This window comes from Procambarus clarkii, chromosome 11 (assembly GCF_040958095.1).
Source record: "Procambarus clarkii isolate CNS0578487 chromosome 11, FALCON_Pclarkii_2.0, whole genome shotgun sequence".
NCBI classification, from domain to species: Eukaryota; Metazoa; Arthropoda; class Malacostraca; order Decapoda; family Cambaridae; genus Procambarus; species Procambarus clarkii.
The window spans coordinates 32,058,288-32,080,673 of record NC_091160.1 but is presented as its reverse complement, the minus strand read 5'-3'; the positions used below and the strand labels follow the sequence as shown (position 1 = coordinate 32,080,673).

The 22,386-nt window shown below is 43.0% G+C and overlaps 1 protein-coding gene across 5 annotated transcripts in view; it reads left to right on the top strand.

Moving 5' to 3' along the window:
- Positions 1 to 20,490, top strand: part of LOC123758364 (uncharacterized) — a 49,958-nt gene extending 29,468 nt beyond the window's left edge. For 4 of the 5 annotated variants that reach the window (XM_069322500.1, XM_069322501.1, XM_069322499.1 and 1 more), the window contains 5 exons: positions 2,760 to 2,905; positions 7,322 to 7,442; positions 9,847 to 9,932; positions 18,816 to 18,932; positions 19,843 to 20,490. In XM_069322500.1, the coding sequence (XP_069178601.1) occupies positions 2,760 to 2,905; positions 7,322 to 7,442; positions 9,847 to 9,932; positions 18,816 to 18,932; positions 19,843 to 20,124 (752 nt within the window). In that variant the 3' untranslated portion in view covers positions 20,125 to 20,490. Of the gene's footprint in view, position 1; positions 132 to 2,759; positions 2,906 to 7,321; positions 7,443 to 9,846; positions 9,933 to 18,815; positions 18,933 to 19,842 lie in introns of all 5 variants that reach the window. The other variant, XR_011228064.1, reaches the window with a different exon arrangement.
- Positions 20,491 to 22,386: the final 1,896 nt, after the last annotated feature.

Here is a 22,386-nt window from a genome sequence, read left to right as displayed (position 1 = left end):
GAGTTTATGAACCCCCTGAAGCCCCACGAGGATGCTTATATGAACCTGAGAATTGTGAGGTTTCCAGGCTCCCAAACTGTTTCAAAGCCGCCGTCATTGTGGGAAGATATACGGGTTTCGTCACGGGCTGTGTAAGTGTCTCATCTCGATATTAATCTGCAAATTAGAGTGGATAATGGCCCCATGTTTGAAGTTCGGTGATGAGGTGTTTGAAGCTAATCTTATATATGTCCCGTGTTCCTGTTAACTTCCTATCACCCCCCCCCGTGTTCCTGTTAACTTCCTATCACCCCCCCCGTGTTCCTGTTAACTTCCTATCACCCCCCCCGTGTTCATGTTAACTTCCTATCACCCCCCAGGTGTTCATGTTAACTTCCTATCACCCCCCCGTGTTCATGTTAACTTCCTATCACCCCCCCCGTGTTCATGTTAACTTCCTATCACCCCCCCCCCGTGTTCATGTTAACTTCCTATCACCCCCCCCCCCCGTGTTCATGTTAACTTCCTATCACCCCCCCCCCCGTGTTCATGTTAACTTCCTATCACCCCCCCCCCCCGTGTTCATGTTAACTTCCTATCACCCCCCCCGTGTTCATGTTAACTTCCTATCACCCCCCCCCCCGTGTTCATGTTAACTTCCTATCACCCCCCCCCGTGTTCATGTTAACTTCCTATCACCCCCCCCCCCTCGTGTTCATGTTAACTTCCTATCACCCCCCCCCCGTGTTCCTGTTATCTTCCTATCACCCCCCCCCCGTGTTCATGTTAACTTCCTATCACCCCCCCCCCCCGTGTTCCTGTTAACTTCCTATCACCCCCCCCCCCCCCCCCCCCGTGTTCCTGTTATCTTCCTATCACCCCCCCCGGTTCCTGTTAACTTCATATCACCCCCCCCCCGTGTTCCTGTTAGCTTCCTATCACCCCCCCCCCCCCCGTGTTCATGTTAACTTCCTCTCTCTTATACAAATTGTGTTTTGATATACACTGGAGATGTGTGTGAGGTATGTCTGTCTGGTGTGTGAGTGACCATGGCGGTGGAGGTTTATGAGGCCTGGTGGAGGTTTATGAGGCCTGGTGGAGGTGTATGTGGTCTGGTGGAGGTTTATGAGGCCTGGTGGAGGTTTATGAGGCCTAGTGGAGGTTTATGAGGCCTGGTGGAGGTTTATGAGGCCTGGTGGAGGTTTATGAGGCCTGGTGGAGGTTTATGAGGCCTGGTGGAGGTTTATGAGGCCTGGTGGAGGTTTATGAGGCCTGGTGGAGGTTTATGAGGCCTGGTGGAGGTTTATGAGGCCTGGTGGAGGTTTATGAGGCCTGGTGGAGGTTTATGAGGCCTGGTGGAGGTTTATGAGGCCTGGTGGAGGTTTATGAGGCCTAGTGGAGGTTTATGAGGTCTGGTGGAGGTTTATGAGGCCTGGTGGAGGTTTATGAGGCCTGGTGGAGGTTTATGAGGCCTAGTGGAGGTTTATGAGGTCTGGTGGAGGTTTATGAGGCCTGGTGGAGGTTTATGAGGTCTAGTGGAGGTTTATGAGGCCTGGTGGAGGTTTATGAGGCCTGGTGGAGGTTTATGAGGCCTGGTGGAGGTTTATGAGGCCTGGTGGAGGTTTATGAGGCCTGGTGGAGGTTTATGAGGCCTGGTGGAGGTTTATGAGGTCTAGTGGAGGTTTATGAGGCCTGGTGGAGGTTTATGAGGCCTGGTGGAGGTTTATGAGGCCTAGTGGAGGTTTATGAGGTCTGGTGGAGGTTTATGAGGCCTGGTGGAGGTTTATGAGGTCTGGTGGAGGTTTATGAGGCCTGGTGGAGGTTTATGAGGCCTGGTGGAGGTTTATGAGGCCTGGTGGAGGTTTATGAGGCCTGGTGGAGGTTTATGAGGCCTGGTGGAGGTTTATGAGGCCTAGTGGAGGTTTATGAGGTCTGGTGGAGGTTTATGAGGCCTGGTGGAGGTTTATGAGGCCTAGTGGAGGTTTATGAGGTCTGGTGGAGGTTTATGAGGTCTGGTGGAGGTTTATGAGGCCTAGTGGAGGTTTATGAGGCCTCGTGGAGGTTTATGAGGCCTAGTGGAGGTTTATGAGGTCTGGTGGAGGTTTATGAGGCCTAGTGGAGGTTTATGAGGCCTGGTGGAGGTTTATGAGGCCTAGTGGAGGTTTATGAGGCCTAGTGGAGGTTTATGAGGCCTGGTGGAGGTTTATGAGGTCTAGTGGAGGTTTATGAGGCCTGGTGGAGGTTTATGAGGCCTGGTGGAGGTTTATGAGGCCTGGTGGAGGTTTATGAGGCCTGGTGGAGGTTTATGAGGCCTGGTGGAGGTTTATTAAGATGTGTGTAATAAATTTTGTATTATGAGGCCTGGTGGAGGTTTATGAGGCCTGGTGGAGGTTTATGAGGCCTGGTGGAGGTTTATTAAGATGTGTGTAATAAATTTTGTATTTAATGAATTTTTTATTAAATTTTTGTAATTGTATATTTTTATATTTGATATTTATATTTAATTATATATTTTTGTAATTTTAAATTTTTTATAATTTTGTAATTTTATTGTTTATTTTTTGTTTATTAATGGTGCAATAGTAACTTTAGGCATTGTACGTATTAGCTCTATATATAAATGCATCAATATCTGTATGACCGTCTTCTCCTTAGTACCCCCTTAGTACACCTTCTGTCACTGCTAGAAGCACCTCAAGGTAACCACCCCGTGTGTGTATACTTTACCTAAATAAACATTTGAATTTTGAATATAAAATTTTTTTGTTTGTGTTGTTGAGGGAGCGGTGTGGGTGTGATGGAGCTGGAGGTGAGGAAGAGGGTGAGGAGCGCCACCCTGGCCACTGTGGTCTTCGGTCACACCTTCTACCTCCTCCCTACTGGCGCCAGCACCCTCTCCTTCACCGACATATGGCAGAACAGACAGGTGAGGTTACTCACATTCCTTGAAGATACTATAAGATGCTCCTATACTTTCTTACCCGAACTTCTCTTACATGCTATGTCTCATACCCTGAGGTGACACCATATGTTTAATGGGCCTCGCCGGGGACCGGAAACCGACGGCTTGTCAAAGTTAACTCAAGTTTTCTAAGCCAAACTGTTTAGTATTGTCGTTGTGTGTACACCATTTAACGGTCCGTGAGAGTGTAGATAATCATATATGTCTGTATTTAAGGGCTATAATGGTTTAAGGGCAGGGTGAGGCCGAGGGGACGGTGGCAGGGCAGGGTCTGCCAGGCGCCCTGTGAGCTGTGGTGGACATGAATTTTATCATGAGGCGTTTTAGCAAGTAATGAAATTTTAATTAGATGCCAGGGCGAGGAGACGGGTCATATGTTGCCTCTATTATACAGTGTTATCTGAGGAGTGACTAGTCTAAGGCAGTATTTCCAACTTCAAGGAATACTTTTATAAAAACCTGTACTGAAGTCTAGGGCTTTCTAGACTACCTTCAAGGATGAAGATAGAATGATAAATTCTACCTCTCTCATACTACCATAGAATGAGAGAGGTATTGCAAAATACCTCATGGGGGGAGTTTATCGGATCTCAGGACATGGGAAGCATTATGAGAAGAGTGAACAAAGTTCATTGCTGAAGTTGCTTGAAAATATGCCTCTAGAAATATAAGGAAACGAAAAGGAACTTGATGGATGATAAGAGAAAGTAAAACGTGTCTAACTCAGGATGCAACAACCTGTGGAATCCACCCGTTTATCAATCCACCAGGACTCACGTAGATTATCACAGATACAGAAAGGCATTAAACTCAGCTATCCAGGAAATCAGATTAGCCAAAAGAAACTATAAAGAAAACGGGCTGAAAAAACTAATATCCCAAGTGGTTTTATGTCAATGTAATTAAGAGGAAAACCAGGACAAAAAAAATCGAAAAACTCTTAAAAAATAAGAACCAACGAAGTTATAATTGGCGATAAAAAGGCAGCCAAGACTCTGAATGAACACTTTACATCAGTGAACAAATCCACAAGGGCAATTATGAGGATTCGAACCTACGAACGGGATGTTCCTAGACGCGCCTTAGTCAACTGTGCCACCACATGGTCAAAAGAATTGTAACCTGGAGTGCTGCTGCTGCCACAAGGGCATCATCAAATGCACTTTTGGATTGGTCTATTTGATATATCACGCTATTGTGATTTCTGTGTATACTCACCTAGTTGTGGTTGCGGGGGTTGAGCTTTGGTTCTTTGGTCCCGAAATATTTTGTGTGTACTTTACATCAGTGTTCACACGAGAGAGATTAGGCAACATTCCAACACCCACACAAATGTTTGAAGGAGAAGAAGAGACAGATTTAAGAGATACCAGTATTTCCCCAACGTGCCAAACTATCAGAACATCATTGACAACTTAAAACAAATCTCAAGCCCAAAATGTGGAGGGAATTCACTCCAAACTTGTAAAGGAACGGGTCGAATTAATGGGTATCCACCTACCACTGAAACTCCTATTCAGATAATCTCTGGACCCAGGGAAAGTTCCTACATTGCAAATAAGCAGTCACCTTCAAGTTAAAAATAACAGAGCTCAGCAAAAAACTTGTGACCAATCAGCCTAACCTCACGTAGGTTAGGCTGCAAAGTCATGTAGAGAATCCTGTGTTCAGCTCACAGCGCACAATCTAGTCTACACAACATGGAGTTTGTTACAAACAAATCATGTATTACTAACCTTCTAACATTTTTGGAAGCGGTAACAAGCTATTCAGACAAAGGACGTCCAGTAGACGTAGTGTACATGGACTTCTCAAAAGCCTTTGACAAGGTATCACATGAAAGACTGGCAAGGAAATTACATTCATATGGAATAAATGGTAATATATTAGAATTGATAGAGCATTTGTTGGAAACGAAGAAAGCAAAGGTTCGTCGCAAATGGAACTGAATCTGACTAGAGAAATGTGGTGAGTGGAGTCCCACAAGGTCCCCATCTTTGGACCCATCCCTTTTCTCATGTACATCAATGACATATATTTCCTTTCCCATCTCATACCCTTTTCCTTCCATATCAATACGCTATGCTTGTTAGTGCCTTTGCAAGAATGTAAAAACACCAATATTATGTACTTTCACAAACACATTCTTGTAAATAGATAAATAAATCTATATAAATAAAATTGTAAATGTTCATTTTGTTCAAAATCGCTAATCTCCGAAAGTTCTTCACTGATTGCTTTGAAATTTTGACACAACATTCCATTCAAATACACGCATATTTTTATATACCTACTATATAGATGTCACATCTGTGACAAGTAAAAACATGCTTTTTTGAAAAACTGTGTTTTTCATCTGAGGGAAATCTTCGAAACTTCTTTACCGACTGCATTGAGATTTTAACACAACGTTGCATTCAAATATGCGCATGTTCTTATATACCTACTTTATACATGCCACACCTGTAACAAGAAAAAACATGCTTTGTTGGAAAAACAGCATCATCTGTTGCATGTAAAAGCAAGACACGCTGTAATTTCCAAAAGTTCTTCGCCGATTGCTTTGAAATTTTGACACGACGTTCCATGCAAATACGCTTGTGTTTTTATATACCTACTATATAGATGTCACTCCTGTAACAGGTAAAAACATGCTTTTTTTTTAAACCAGTGCAATCTGTTGGATGTAAAAGCAACATACGCTATACTAAATACATTACGATTCCATTTCAATGTTTCCGATTGCATTGTTAAACTGAATTTTCATAGACTTTGATTTATTTTATTTTGATTTAATTATTTTGTGTGACATTGCGTTTTAATTGAGCTGTGTTGTTTACCATGCCGTTCATTTCGTGTGTATAGTTTATTTGTATATTTTTTCATTGCTTTTTATTTTATTTTTTTAACTGTTCTTATTTTCATTGATGGGAATATCAGATCATTTGATGTTCCCATTTTTCTGATGGGAACATCAGATCATTTGATGTTCCCATTTTTCTGATGGGAACATCAGATCATTTGATGTTCCCATTTTTCTGATGGGAACATCAGATCATTTGATGTTCCCATTTTTCTGATGGGAACATCAGATCATTTGATGTTCCCATTTTTCTGATGGGAACATCAGATCATTTGGGAATGCATCGAACGGGGGGAGGAATGGTGGGGGAGGATGAAGGAACGAAGGAGTGGGAGATGGTGTTGAGGACGAGGGGGGGGGGGAATGATGGGGATGACGAGGGGGACGGGGAGTGGAGAATGGTTGGGAGGACGATGGGAAGGGAGAGAGGGAATATTGGGGGGGATGGGGGATGGAGGAGGGTTACAGTGGCTCTTTATTTTTGTTCTTCTTTCCAGCTTATTTCTGTGAGGTCTTGATTTATTGGTTCCCAGTTAATGTCTGTTATTAAAATTGAATTTGCTAAATTCTCCTCTTGGATTTGTGATCGGTTGTGCAGGTCTATTGTTTATACCTGTCTGACCTTCGATTATTATATCCCAGTAACTTGTATTTGAAATCACTATGTTTGTAATCAGTTCATTGTTGATAATGGTCGAGGACGGACTGAAACGTCGTCGTCTCTTCATTTTCAGATGTGTGAGTTGGGTGTCAGATGTATGGGTTGGGTGTCAGGTGTGTGGGTTGGGTGTCAGATGTGTGGGTTGGGTGTCAGATGTATGGGTTGGGTGTGAGATGTGTGGGTTGGGTGTCAGATGTGTGGGTTGGGTGTGAGATGTATGGGTTGGGTGTCAGGTGTGTGGGTTGGGTGTCAGATGTATGGGTTGTGGTGAGATGTGTGGGTTGGGTGTCAGGTGCATGGGTTGGGTGTCACATGTGTGTGGGTTAGGTATATGGACTCCTGAGCCTTGATAGTATGACTCCTCGCCACAAGGTCTATAGTCCCCTAGCCTAGGGTATCTCCTCTTCTAAAGTTGGTTCTACTATTTGTTGATTTAAAGGAAAACAGTCACACACACCCGTAAGAGGTCACTTGGGTAAGTGTTCTTCGACACTGTTTCCCTGAGATTCTCTCTAGATGTAACCCATTTGCCACATTTTTTTGTTTTATTTTCCTTTTAGGTGTCGTAAATTGAAGCCACCCAGGAAGGTGATGTTTAGGGCAAGGTTTATGAAGTTTTCTAAGCACGGTAATATCTTCATTAGCTGGTGTTTGTCACTATATATAACACTATTTATACACCATCTAAAACACTATCCCCGACACTGGTAAACCATTATAGTTTACTTCATGCCAGAATACAGTATCATGAAACACTTAAGAAATTACCCGTGTAGAGATTAAAGATTTAAATACGTAATAATGAGAAGGGAATTTGTGATCAAGCATTGGATTAATAATATTGTTTGTGTTGAAGTATGTGGCGGCGGTGTCGGAGCAGCTGGCGGCCCGGGACCAGGCCTTGTTGGTGCGGGCGGTGGCGCCTCCTGGCGCACTTACCCCTACCCTGGCCATCCTCCCTGCACCTCACTCCTCAGGTCAGTACACTCCTAAGGTCAGTACATTCCGGTATTGGAGTCCTACTTTCCGTGAGAACTGTACTCCCATATTCGCTATACTTTTTGAATAATTATACTCTCCACACTTCTCTGCTGATAACTGTACTCTCCACACTTCTCTGCTGATAACTGTACTCTCCACACTTCTCTGCTGATAACTGTACTCTCCACACTTCTCTGCTGATAACTGTACTCTCCACACTTCTCTGCTGATAACTATACTCTCCACACTTCTCTGCTGATAACTGCTCTGCGCTTTATCTTTATTGATGTTTCGTCTACCTACAGTTCTCTTTGTTGATCCTTTTGCTGTCTATCGTTCAGCTGATTTCAGTAGTTAATAATTGTCTATCACTTGTTGTCTGCAGCAGGTTGTTGTGTGTATGGTGATATGTATGGTGTACAGTGTCTTAGTGAGACCGTGTATGGTGATATGTATGGTGTACAGTGTCTTAGTGAGACTGTATGGTGATATGTATGGTGTACAGTGTCTTAGTGAGACTGTGTATGGTGTACAGTGTCTTAGTGAGACTGTGTATGGTGATATGTATGGTGTACAGTGTCTTAGTGAGACTGTGTATGGTGTACAGTGTCTTAGTGAGACTGTGTATGGTGATATGTATGGTGTACAGTGTCTTAGTGAGACCGTGTATGGTGATATGTATGGTGTACAGTGTCTTAGTGAGACCGTGTATGGTGATATGTATGGTGTACAGTGTCTTAGTGAGACTGTGTATGGTGATATGTATGGTGTACAGTGTCTTAGTGAGACTGTGTATGGTGTACAGTGTCTTAGTGAGACTGTGTATGGTGATATGTATGGTGTACAGTGTCTTAGTGAGACTGTGTATGGTGTACAGTGTCTTAGTAAGACTGTGTATGGTGATATGTGTGGTGTACAGTGTCTTAGTGAGACTGTGTATGGTGATATGTATGGTGTACAGTGCCTTAGTGAGACTGTGTATGGTGTACAGTGCCTTAGTGAGACTGTGTATGGTGTACAGTGCCTTAGTGAGACTGTGTATGGTGTACAGTGTCTTAGTGAGACTGTGTATGGTGATATGTGTGGTGTACAGTGTCTTAGTGAGACTGTGTATGGTGATATGTATGGTGTACAGTGTCTTAGTGAGACTGTGTATGGTGATATGTATGGTGTACAGTGTCTTAGTGAGACTGTGTATGGTGATATGTATGGTGTACAGTGTCTTAGTGAGACTGTGTATGGTGATATGTATGGTGTACAGTGTCTTAGTGAGACTGTGTATGGTGATATGTATGGTGTACAGTGTCTTAGTGAGACCGTGTATGGTGATATGTATGGTGTACAGTGTCTTAGTGAGACCGTGTATGGTGATATGTATGGTGTACAGTGTCTTAGTGAGACCGTGTATGGTGATATGTATGGTGTACAGTGTCTTAGTGAGACTGTGTATGGTGATATGTATGGTGTACAGTGTCTTAGTGAGACCGTGTATGGTGTACAGTGTCTTAGTGAGACCGTGTATGGTGTACAGTGTCTTAGTGAGACTGTGTATGGTGATATGTGTGGTGTACAGTGTCTTAGTGAGACTTCATGAGTGGAGGGTGTGTGGCGAGTAGGGTCTATAGACCTGGACCACGTGTACGCCACCATCGCTACTCTATAAACAAACCCACTCTGACCTAACCCAACTTATCAATTTAAACCCAACTTTACCTGACCAAACCCATCCTAACCCGACCTAACATAGCCTAACTTGATATAATCTAACTCAACCATAACTACCCTAACCTAACGTAACCTAACTTAATGTAACGTAACCAAATCTACCCTAATTTATCCTAACCTAACCTAACCTAATATAATCTAATCTACCGATGGGAGCCGGTCGGCCGAGCGGACAGCACGCTGGACTTGTGATCCTGTGGTCCTGGGTTCGATCCCAGGCGCCGGCGAGAAACAATGGGCAGAGTTTCTTTCACCCTATGCCCCTGTTACCTAGCAGTAAAATAGGTACCTGGGTGTTAGTCAGCTGTCACGGGCTGCTTCCTGGGGGTGGAGGCCTGGTCTAGGATCGGGCCGCGGGGACACTAAAGCCCCAAAATCATCTCAAGATAACCTCAAGATAACCCTAACCTAGTCTAATCTAGTCTAATTTAGTCCATCCTAGCATAACCTATCTTAACCTAACCTAACCTATCCTATCCTAACCTAACCTATCCTATCCTAACCCAACGAAAATAAGAGACAAAATGTTGTGAATTATGAATGTGGCATGCACGAGGTGTGTGACGTGTGAAGTAATGTTGATGTGGGGTACAGGTGTTAGAGCCTATATACTGGTGTAAACATTGAGCCGGTTGTGAGGTCAGTTTCTCCCCGCCGCCGCCGCGGCCGCCGCAGCCCTGTCGCTGGTGCACGTCGCGCCTGCGGACCTCCTCCTGGCCGAGCGCCATCTGGACGGCCACCACCAGGAGGTTCCTGACAAGGTTAGCTCTATAGTGCATGAGAGTAACTTTGTAATATCTATTCAACATATTATATTAACATGCTTTGTAAGAATTTGTGTTTTTGTATATATATATATATATATATATATATATATATATATATATATATATATATATATATATATATATATATATATATATATATATATATGTCGTACCTAGTAGCCAGAACGCACTTCTCGGCCGACTATGCAAGGCCCGATTTGCCTAATAAGCCAAGTTTTACTGAATTAATATATTTTCTCTAATTTTTTTCTTATGAAATGATAAAGCTACCCATTTCATTATGTATGAGGTCAATTGTTTTTTATTGGAGTTAAAGTTAACGTAGATATATGACCGAACCTAACCAACCCTACCTAACCTAACCTAACCTATCTTTATAGGTTAGGTTAGGTTAGGTAGCCGAAAACGTTAGGTTAGGTTAGGTTAGGTAGGTTAGGTAGTCGAAAAAACATTAATTCATGAAAACTAGGCTTATTAGGCAAATAGGGCCTTGCATAGTAGGCTGAGAAGTGAGTTCTGGCTACTAGGTACGACATATATATATATATGTCGTACCTAGTAGCCAGAACGCACTTCTCAGCCTACTATTCAAGGCCCGATTTGCTTAATAAGCCAAGTTTTCATGAATTAATTGTTTTTCGACTACCTAACCTACCTAACCTAACCTAACCTAACTTTTTTCGCTACCTAACCTAACCTAACCTATAAAGATAGGTTAGGTTAGGTTAGGTAGGGTTGGTTAGGTTCGGTCATATATCTACGTTAATTTTAACTCCAATAAAAAAAAATTGACCTCATACATAATGAAATGGGTAGCTTTATCATTTCATAAGAAAAAAAATTGAGAAAATATATTAATTCAGGAAAACTTGGCTTATTAGGCAAATCGGGCCTTGAATAGTAGGCCGAGAAGTGCGTTCTGGCTACTAGGTACGACATATATATATATATATATATATATATATATATATATATATATATATATATATATATATATATATATATGTTGTACCTAGTAGCCAAAACGTTATACTCGGCCTACTATGCAAGGCCCAATTTGCCTGATAAGCCAAATTTTCCTGAATTTATATATTTTGCATTTTTTTTCTTATGAAATGATAAATCTGCCCATTTCATTATGTATAAGTTAATTTGTTGAAATTTGAGTTAAAACTAATGTAGATATATGATCAAACCAAACCAACTCTACCTAACCTAACCTAACCTATTTAAACCTAACCTAAACTAACACAACTAAGTCAATAATTTATGTTCCTAATATAATATAATAATAATAATTCAAATACACCAATTGGAAACAATTTATTGAAAATAAAGAAAATCAGTCGGCCTATTTAGGCAAATCAAGCCTTGCATACTAGGCTAAGAAGTGCATTCTGGCTACTAGGTACGACATATATATATATATATTAATCCTAAGGGACAGGATCAATATATCATGCCATGGTTCAATTAAGGCACAATCGATCAACACACCAGGCATAGTTCAACAGCATTCTAAGACAGTGGATGAAGACACCAGGCCACGAGATTACAAGGTCCACCTCGAGGAAGACCCGAGAAAAGGAGCGAGAGAAGGAGCATGAACCAACAGGTAGTGCTATTCGCTGGGAGACATGGCTCCTACAGGAGGGCGAGGAGTGAATACGTGACCACCAGAAGAGAAGCTTTGTGTAAATGACATGCATGTGTGAGCAAATGAACAACTGGAACTACATTCTTAGCCACTACACAAGACATCTCAGTGAATGTCAAGTGTTCTGCTTTAAAAAAAAAAGGAGACAAGGAGACATACAAAAACAATAAGGAAATGTGTGAGAGGGAGCTCACTTAGGCAGCAAACATGAGTAAGAAGACTTGGGAAAGTGTACACAGAAATCTTTACATAGTAAAGCAACAATCCACATTAGCTCCGACCTCCTGAGCACCCCCTTGATAGACCTAACCTACCCTCCAAACCGACCACCTCCTAACAAGACCCGTATCAATGGAAGATATGAGAGGAGCTTTAAAGAGCATCCGCAACAAGGCCCCAGGACCATTGGGGATCAAAGCAAAGCAGATCCAACTCCTCCCAGGCAATCTCGTGCACTTCCTTCTCAACATATTCAACGCCATGTTGGCATCTGGACACATCCCCGTTGCCTTTAAAACGGCCAAGATGATATTTATTCCCTAACCCAAGAAAGACCCCCACCAGCCCGGCAACAACAGCCCAATCTCCCTCTTAGACACAATTAGCAAGTGTTTTGAAAAACCCATGTCCAACCGTCTCAACTACTATATGGAGTACAACAACTTCTTCACTGAAAAACAGTTCGGCTTTCGAGGACAACGGTCAGCCAGCACGCAATAAACATCATCTACGATGCTGTAAGCTCAATTCGCCAGCAAAAACAGGTATCCCTGATTGCGACGAGAGACGTACACGAGGCCTTCGACAGCCTATGGCACGATGGCCTTGTGTACAAACTAGCACACTTACCAGCCCAAAACTGGACCCTCCTCAGGCTGCACAGAAATTTCCTTAAGAACAGACAAGTTACTCCGAGCTTCAAGGCGAAAGCGGCAGCAGCCTTCACCAACAGCTGGAGTCCCAAGGGTCGTGCCCAAGCCCAGTCCTCTTCAACATTTTCGTAAATGACCTGCCCCAACCACATTATAGGGACACCATTATCATCCAATTTGCAGACGACGTAACACATGTAATAACATCTAACCCAAGCAGCCAAACATGCAACTAACCCGTAAGGCGAACATAGAACTAGCCAGGACTGCTAACTAGGAAAGAAAATGGAGGATCACCACTAACCCAGACAAGATCCAAATAAGCACTGTCGGTTGTATGGCCTACACAATCGAAGATGAGCGGGGGATAAGGATCAGGGGTGAACCCATAGCCATCTCAAACACCAACACAGTGCTTGGATACAACCTCAACAGGTTACTCAACTCCACCCAGTACGTCTCCCAGAAGACAGCGATGGCCCGGGGTTGCCTGTCGAGGCTATTCTGCTTCAGGCAAGCCCCACCCCACATCAAGCTCCACCTGTACTGAATGATAATAAGGCCTAGCCTGGAGTACCCTTACGTCCCCCTGAACCTCACCAACACAGTGCTTGGATACAACCTCAACAGGTTACTCAACTCCACCCAGTACGTCTCCCAGAAGACAGCGATGGCCCGGGGTTCCCCTGTCGAGGCTATTCTGCTTCAGGCAAGCCCCACCCCACATCAAGCTCCACCTGTACAGAATGATCATAAGGCCTAGCCTGGAGTACCCTTACGTCCCCCTGAACCTCACCAACAGAACCAACATGCTGAAGATCCAACGGGTGCAAAACAAAGCACTTCGCTTCGCTGCGGGCCTGTCGCTGGCGGACGGGGTAAAAACAGACCAGATTCATGAGACTCTCAACATGATGCCAATGAACACCAGGCTCAGCTACCTGGCCAGAAGGCAGCTGTACCGCATGAAACACATGCCCCAGGCCCCGAAGACCCCCACGAAGCAGTAAACACCACCAGTGAGTATGAGATCCACGAAACGCCACACAACCAGAAGAATCACTCCAACAAAAAGTGATCAGACCTTCACTAGACCTCAAATACTAAGTGGTCTCCCAGACGACCCAGATAAGTGAACCACACCGGACCCGATTTATACTTAATAGAAAAAAAAAATAAGAAATACAAAAATACAAACAACCAATAACAAAAAAACTATTTTGTGCTTCCAGAAGAGTAACCGCCCTGATGTTGCTAAGATTAATCTCCTGCAGCCAGCTCCAGCGGCTCTAGGGCTTCCATACACCAACCAGAACACAAACACTAGCCACCCAGCCAATGTACTGACAACCCAACATACCAATTACCCAAACAAACGACACACACATGTCAACCCATGGTGGACAGGCCACCGAACTTTCAAACCTCCTCTACACCCACATCCTCTTCCAGAATTTCACCTCCCCATCCCTCTACCTCCCCCATCCTTTCCAAACCCTTTGGACATCAAAGCTGAAAGTACACAGCAAGCACGAGGTGCTCCCGCAACCCACACACTGCCAACAGGAGCAACACATGAGCTAAGAAGCACTATTTATTTATTTATTTATTTATTTATTTATTTATTTATATATATACAAGAAGGTACATTGGGATTGTAAGGATACATAGCATAGTAATTACAATCTTGTAAAGCCACTAGTACGCACAGCGTTTCGGGCAGGTCCTTAATCTAAGAAAATTTTAAGTAGGTAAATACTTGCAAAATTTATAAAAAATGATAACAGTTACAAAGCAAGAAAAAAATACAAGATGAGAGACTTAAGGCATATAAGACTATGTCTTATTGTTAGGGACCAGAAACCTGTTACGTTTATCAAGGTCCTTCCTAGGACTGTCTTTCCCCAAGATACAACCCACAACAGCTGGCTAACTCTCAGATATACCTATTTACTGTTAGGCGAGCAGCGGCATCAGGTGTAAGAACCGACTACGCAGGAGTCCATCCTGGGACGACGTTGATGACGGTGCTACACCGCCCCACGGGTGCAGCTGGAAGTGCAATTGTTCTGACAATGGGCGATGGCTTGTACTTTGAGTGGGGAGTCCGTATAAACAACTGGGCCTCTACCCTTCAGACCGAACTATTTGCCTTGATCCTTGCACTGAAATGTGTACAAGTCTCAAAACTTGATACATTAATTGTAAGTGACTCCTTATCATCCTTAAATGCTCTCAACTCTTTAAGACATAACTGTAACATGCTCGTGTCCGAATTAAGCTAGGCACAAATACAACAAAATTATTAAGGATGGTAACAGAGTCCATTTCATGTGGTCTCCATCTCATGTTGGCCTCCGAATGCATGATAGAGCTGGTAAGTTAGCCAAAGAATCTGCCTTTAAAGGAGCCGTTGAGTGTAACCTTGGATTGTCAATGAGCAATCTGAGAGCAGCAGTACACCGAGAACTTCAACAAGATCTTGTAGATCTGAGGCAAAGTGAAATTGACACCAGTAATTCCATCATCATACTATGATGCAAGAGGAGCCACACATCTTTGGATCATCCAATAAAATCAGCAGACTTCTAGATATTACTACTGCTCGGCTTAGACTCGGTTACAATTAAAGTATCTCTGGGAATTCTCATTATCTGTTGATGTAGACCTGACCAAATGTAAACTGTGTCAACAAAATTATTCGCACACCCTCCGTCACTATGTGATGGAGTGCGAAACGTGAATTTAGTGACAAATCTATAACCAATGTTCCAGCGATGTGTAAATATTTCATTCAAAATGATCTGCTACCAGAAATTTTAGCCAAATATCCCCAGTTTGCTAACTGTAGGTAGTAACTGAGTGATTGTAACCAATCAACCACTGCCCACTGGATGGGGGGCGGTGTGCAGGACAAACATATCAATTGTGACACTAGCTCTCCACATATGTCAGTTGCTTAATTTAGAACCTGTATTTGAGGTCGATTTCGAACCCATTGTTGATGTGACGACTTATATTGAATTTTGTAACTAGCTCATCAAGATTGTAACTTGCTTAGCTAAATGAATTGTGGGGTTCAGTCCCTGAGCCCATTATGTGCCTCTGTAACCCTTTCCACTACCGCCCACAAGATGGGTATGGGGTGCATAATAAATGAACTAAACTAACGGTTAATTTATTTTGCAGCTTGTATATCCTGTGAGCGTAGTGGAAACGCTCGAGTCGCTCATGAACTGAACCCACAAATTCTTGGTGTATATAAGGAGGAACACTAAGCTTAATCCAAGTGGCATAACTGGCAGGATGGTGTAATGTGGGTGAGCGTAGAGAGACAGGGAGTCACGGTCAGCTGTACCCGGGGCGGGGGAGGTGTTGGCTTACCCACACTAGTCTTATCTTCCCGCCCTCCGTCCCTGCGGCCTGCTGGTGCTGCTCCTGGCGGGGTCCCTGGGTACCTCACCCGCCTTCCCGCCCCGGCACCCCACCCGTCTCCCGCCCCGGCACCCCACCCGTCTCCCGCCCCGGCCGGCACTCCACCCCGCCCTCCCACACACACTCTACAGACAAAGTGTGGCACACAGGCCTAAAATATAAGATATCTGAGCTAGGACTTCCTGAGAGATATACTGCTACTCTACTGCTAGGCTTAATATCAGCAGCTACTTGGGTGACATAATAGAATTGAAAAGTGGAGTACCACAAGGAAGCTGCCTCTCCCCCACTCTATTCAACATATTTTCTGAGGTTGGAAGAAAACGTGCTCAGATTGGGGACTTGTTTATTTTATAATGGTAAATAATAAATTAATAATAAATAATAAATTAATAATAAATAATTATTATTATTATATAATAAATAATAATAACAAATAGTATAATGATAAGCAATTATTTTTAATGAATCAAATAGCTAATTAGGGTGAATGACAAATAATTAGTGACTAATGCATAACAATAAAGTATTAAAGAATAATTATAATGAATAATCATTATAATGATAAAGTATTAAATCAATTACAATTAATAGTTACATCTATAGTTAGTAATTGAAAGTTACATTATTTGAATTTACACTAATTACAATTCATGGTAATATTTCTTAGCTATCTGCAGGCTTATCACTTTGGAGGTTCCGGCGGAGCACCCCCAAAGATACTGCAAATGCTTAGCAAGCTAGAACAAGTGCCCCTTGAGCCTGTCTGTGCGTTAATTGTCCCTTTGAAAAGAAAACAGGATACAGAGGATCCCGGGAGGAGGGTGGGCGTTTTGTAAGTGAGCAGCTGCTTGCTTGTCGGGAAGAGGGGCCACGCAGTCTGCAGGCAGAGCTTATATAACCTCGGCTCATTGAGCGCGCAGCTTGGGCGGTTAAAGTCAGCTTCCAGTTGTTTTTTTTAGTTTAGTTCATTTATTATGCAGCCCATACCCATCTTGTGGGCGGTAGTGGAAAGGGTTACGGAATTCTAGACATACGTTTTCTCTTCCTCAGAAAACCCACCGTTTTTGGGAAAAACAGTGTTCTTATACACCTTACCTACCCCAACCCCAACATGGAGAATACATCTAATACGCTGACGATGTCACCCAAATAATATGCCAACCGGGACCATCAAAGTCGCTACTAGCCGACAAGACCAAGGCACCAATTGAACTCATAAACAACTTTGAGAAGCAATGGAAAATTAGCACCAACAAACAAAAGTTTCAGATAATACACATTGCGAAAAGAAACCCGGACCCCATCATCCTTGACAACCATCCGATCCAATATGCGGAGGTAGGCAGAATACTGGGACTTATGATAAATAGAACAGGGATACAAATTCATGTAAGGGACCGACTAAACAAAGCCAAAGCAGCCGTAAGAAAACTGAGGAGATTCCAAAGCCTCAGTACAAACATTCAGATCCACCTATATAAGGCTCTAGTTGGGCCGCATCTAGAGTATCCCCCAATACCACTACACACCATAAAGAAAACTAACATGCAGAAACTGCAAGCTGTGCAAAATAAGGCGCTAATGAGAGCAGCAAAACACCGTCCACTATAGGATCAGACAATCCAGGAACTCCTGAACATACAGCCACTAAACATCAGACTGCAACACCAAGCCATCAGGGTGTGGAAAACCATCGAAATGTTAGAGGACCCAATGTTAGACAGGTTACTCCAAGATGAGACGCCCCGCTCCCACAGCTGGTGGCCCAAGGTGAGACGCCCCGCTCCCACAGCTGGTGGCCCAAGGTGAGACGCCCCGCTCCCACAGCTGGTGGCCCAAGATGAGACGCCCCGTTCCCACAGCTGGTGGCCCAAGATGAGACGCCCCGCTCCCACAGCTGGTGGCCCAAGATGAGACGCCCCGCTCCCACAGCTGGTGGCCCAAGATGAGACGCCCCGCTCCCACAGCTGGTGGTCCAAGATGAGACGCCCCGCTCGCACAGCTGGTGGCCGAAGATGAGACGCCCAACTCCCACAGCTGGTCGCCCAAGATGAGACGCCCTACTCCCACAGCTGGTGGCCCAAGATGAGACGCCCCGCTCCCACAGCTGGTGGCCCAAGGGCCGTGATTTGGAAAAATTGAGTATGTATGTGTCTATGTATGTGAATATGTGTAAAGTTGTGTATATGCATATGTATATAGGTATATGTATGTGTATGTATGAACAACTTAATAAATAATAAAATAAAGAGCCTTAAACAGAACAACATGTGTGGAAGCATCGGAGTGTGTATATATGAATGCTACACAGTATTCATCTATAGACATCCATATATGGTGAAACACATGTGAAGAACCTCTCACACACTCACTACTCCCTGACATGAGGGGGCCAGCTTAGCTTAGCTGCCAACACCCACACATCGTGTCAGCAAGGCGGACAGCCCGCCTGCTTTCATACCTATCACTGTATTTCCCACTTCTAAACTTCCCTTCACCTATGCCTCACCTTCCTCTTTACTTCCAAAAAAACACACACTCCACCCTCCCGTCTCCCACACATTCCACCCGCCTCCACACACACCCCACCCTCCTCCACACACTCCACATAACAACTGCTTGGCATGAAACAAAGGTCCTTTAATACGGCAGTATTGTAATCTGTGTACGACGCCTTGCGTTCATTCACGTGCCTACTCCTATGACATACAAACCAACGGGATATGTACGCTTGTCTGGACTAATGAGAATCAGTTCCTCTTGGTGAGTTGAGTGTAGGTTTGTGCAGTGGGTGTCACGGTAGAGGCACTCGTGAGGCACTGGTAGAGGCACCCATGTGGCACTTGTCACATAGTGAGAACGGAGCTATAATGGGACTGGTGGTTGCAGGTGAGCAAGGAGATGGAGCAACGGCTGGGGTCCCTGGACGTGTCGGACGTGAAGCTGGTCGACCTCACCTCCACCCTCATCCCCACCCTGGTCCATCACTTCACCAAGACCTCCAGGGTAAGTGGGTACTGTGTCAACACCTGCAGGGTAAGGTGGGTACTGTGTCAACACCTGCAGGGTAAGGTGGGTACTGTGTCAACACCTGCAAGGTAAGGTGGGGTACTGTGTCAACACCTGCAGGGTAAGGTGGGGTACTGTGTCAACACCTGCAGGGTAAGGTGGGTACTGTGTCAACACCTGCAGGGTAAGGTGGGTACTGTGTCAACACCTGCAGGGTAAGGTGGGTACTGTGTCAACACCTGCAGGGTAAGGTGGGTACTGTGTCAACACCTGCAGGGTAAGGTGGGGTACTGTGTCAACACCTGCAGGGTAAGGTGGGGTACTGTGTCAACACCTGCAGGGTAAGGTGGGGTACTGTGTCAACACCTGCAGGGTAAGGTGGGTACTGTGTCAACACCTGCAAGGTAAGGTGGGTACTGTGTCAACACCTGCAGGGTAAGGTGGGTACTGTGTCAACACTTGCAGGGTAAGGTGGGTACTGTGTCAACACCTGCAGGGTAAGGTGGGTACTGTGTCAACACCTGCAAGGTAAGATTACATACAGTGCACAAGGCGAAAGAAGATGACAGAGTTAAGTATACCTTTAACATTAATACTAGCTCCATCCTCTTTAATTTGCTCCCTGTGGGGAATCATGCTAAGATGGTGAACCCGACCCGAGGCTGAAGACGCCACACAAAGATAATAATAATAATAATAGTAATATAAGATAAAAACCCACTCTTGTGTATTTGTAAAATTTATGTAAAGAATTTACACCAAGTCTTTCGTACTCTCCTGAGTGCTTTGTCAAGGTCTGAGTGTGTGCAGGCTAAGACGAGACTTACATCTCAACGTCTAATCAAGATTAATCACTCGCTATTGAATGGCGGCTTTCATCTGATAATTGCTACTGGTGTCGTAACAGGGAGGAAGTGGCCGCGGCGGTGTACAGCCCAACACAGCCCTGGTGGACGTGAGGAACACCCCGGTGGTGGCGCCCGGGCTGCCCCCTGGCCGGCCCCGGCCGCATCAACACCCAGCCTTCACCACCAACTTCCAGCCGGATGCCCCCCTGGTGGTGGCGGACCGCGACCACTCCTCGCGCCCCCGGGGCCGAAGTCACGCCCGCGGGCGAAGTCACGCCCAGGGGCGGCGTGGCTGGGTGACGGCCCAGAGCCTCAACTTATCTCGCTCCACCTATTATTAGCTGCCACGTACTACCTCCCACAGGATTTGTGTGTTTTAATTTGGGTTGAATTTCTTAAAACTGTATTTTGGTCCGCAATTGATTTTATATTTTTGTGCCGCAATTTATTTTGTATTTTTGTTCTGCAATTTATTTGATTTTTTTGTTCTGTAATTGAGTTTATATTTTTGTTCTGCAATTTATTTTATATTTTTGTTCTGCAATTTATATTATATTTTTATACTTGAAATTTATATTGATGGAATACTTCTACCTTACGTCTTTGTGAAGCCTCTCGCCAAAATAGGTATATAAGCCAATAATATATATATTGCTTGACTATTTTCATCTCTTGTAATTTGAATTTATAATAATAAACCAGATGTATATGTTTTTTGTTTGTCCACTTGTGGAGAGAAAGCATATAGCATTCACGTAATTGGACCATCTGAGCCTCGAACCCCAGACCACAACAGCAGCAGCCTGCAGCTCTACCTACTGAGCTACCTGCAGTACCCACAATAGAGGAGGCTCCAAGAGACACCAACCTGCTGTCCAATTGAAACTTTAGGCCAATATCAATGGTCTCGATTTGCCAAATAGTACTTCACATGCAGCCCTTTAGTATATATATATATATATATATATATATATATATATATATATATATATATATATATATATATATATATATATATATATATATATATACACACACACATACATACATACATACATACATACATACATACATACATACATACATACATACATACATACATACATATGTCGTACCTTGTAGCCATAGTAGGCCTAGAAGTGCGTTCTGGCTACTAAGTACTACATATATATATATATATATATATATATATATATATATATATATATATATATATATATATATATATATATATATATATAAATATATATATATAATCTTTGGACAACACCCACCAGTGGGACTCGAACCCAGAAAGCACAACTACCTTCCAGTAGCTGGCATAACTAGTATGCTTTAACCCACTACGCCATCAGACCTTACAAAAGAAGTAGATAGTTCGAGATATATATCTCAAACATCTCCACCTCCCGAAGGCACCAGATGAGTGAGGGGTCAGTCTGCATTTTTCGTCAAGCCACTGTCAATGTGAGAGAACTCGTGTCCAGCTTATAAGCCTATACTTATAAGTATAAGTATAGCCTATAAGTATAAGTATAGCCTATAAGTATAAGTATAGCCTATAAGTATAGGCTTATAAGCTGGACACGAGTTCTCTCACATTGACAGTGGCTTGACGAAAAATGCAGACTGACCCCTCACTCATCTGGTGCCTTCGGGAGGTGGAGATGTTTGAGATATATATCTCGAACTATCTACTTCTTTTGTAAGGTCTGATTGCGTAGTGGGTTAAAGCATACTAGTTATGCCAGCTACTGGAAGGTAGTTGTGCTTTCTGGGTTCGAGTCCCACTGGTGGGTGTTGTCCAAAGATTGTTAATCTTCACTTGTGGTTTATGCAAGTATAGGCTTATATATATATATATATATATATATATATATATATATATATATATATATATATATATATATATATATATATATATATATATATATATATATATATGTCGTACCTAGTAGCCAGAACTCACTTCTCAGCCTACTATTCAAGGCCCGATTTGCCTAATAAGCCAAGTTTTCTTGAATTAATATATTTACTATAATTTTTTTCTTATGAAATGATAAAGCAACCCTTTTCTCTATGTATGAGGTCAATTTTTTTTTATTGGAGTTAAAATTAACGTAGATATATGACCGAACCTAACCAACCCTACCTAACCTAACCTAACCTATATTTATAGGTAAGGTTAGGTTAGGTAGCCAAAAAAAGCTAGGTTAGGTTAGGTTAGGTAGACGAAAAAACATTAATTCATGAAAACTTGGCTTATTAGGCAAATCGGGCCGTGAATAGTAGGCTGAGAAGTGCGTTCTGGCTATTAGGTACGACATATATATATATATATATATATATATATATATATATATATATATATATATATATATATATATATATATATATATATATATATATATATATAAATATATATATATATATATATATATATATATATATATATATATATATATATATATATTTTAGTAGCAGTCTTTCTTGTAAACATATATTATTAAATATGACCGAAAAAGTAAGATTAATAATTCTAACGCGAATTTTCTCAATATTTCTTATGTTTCTTTTCACTGCCGATGGTAATTGAAAAATCA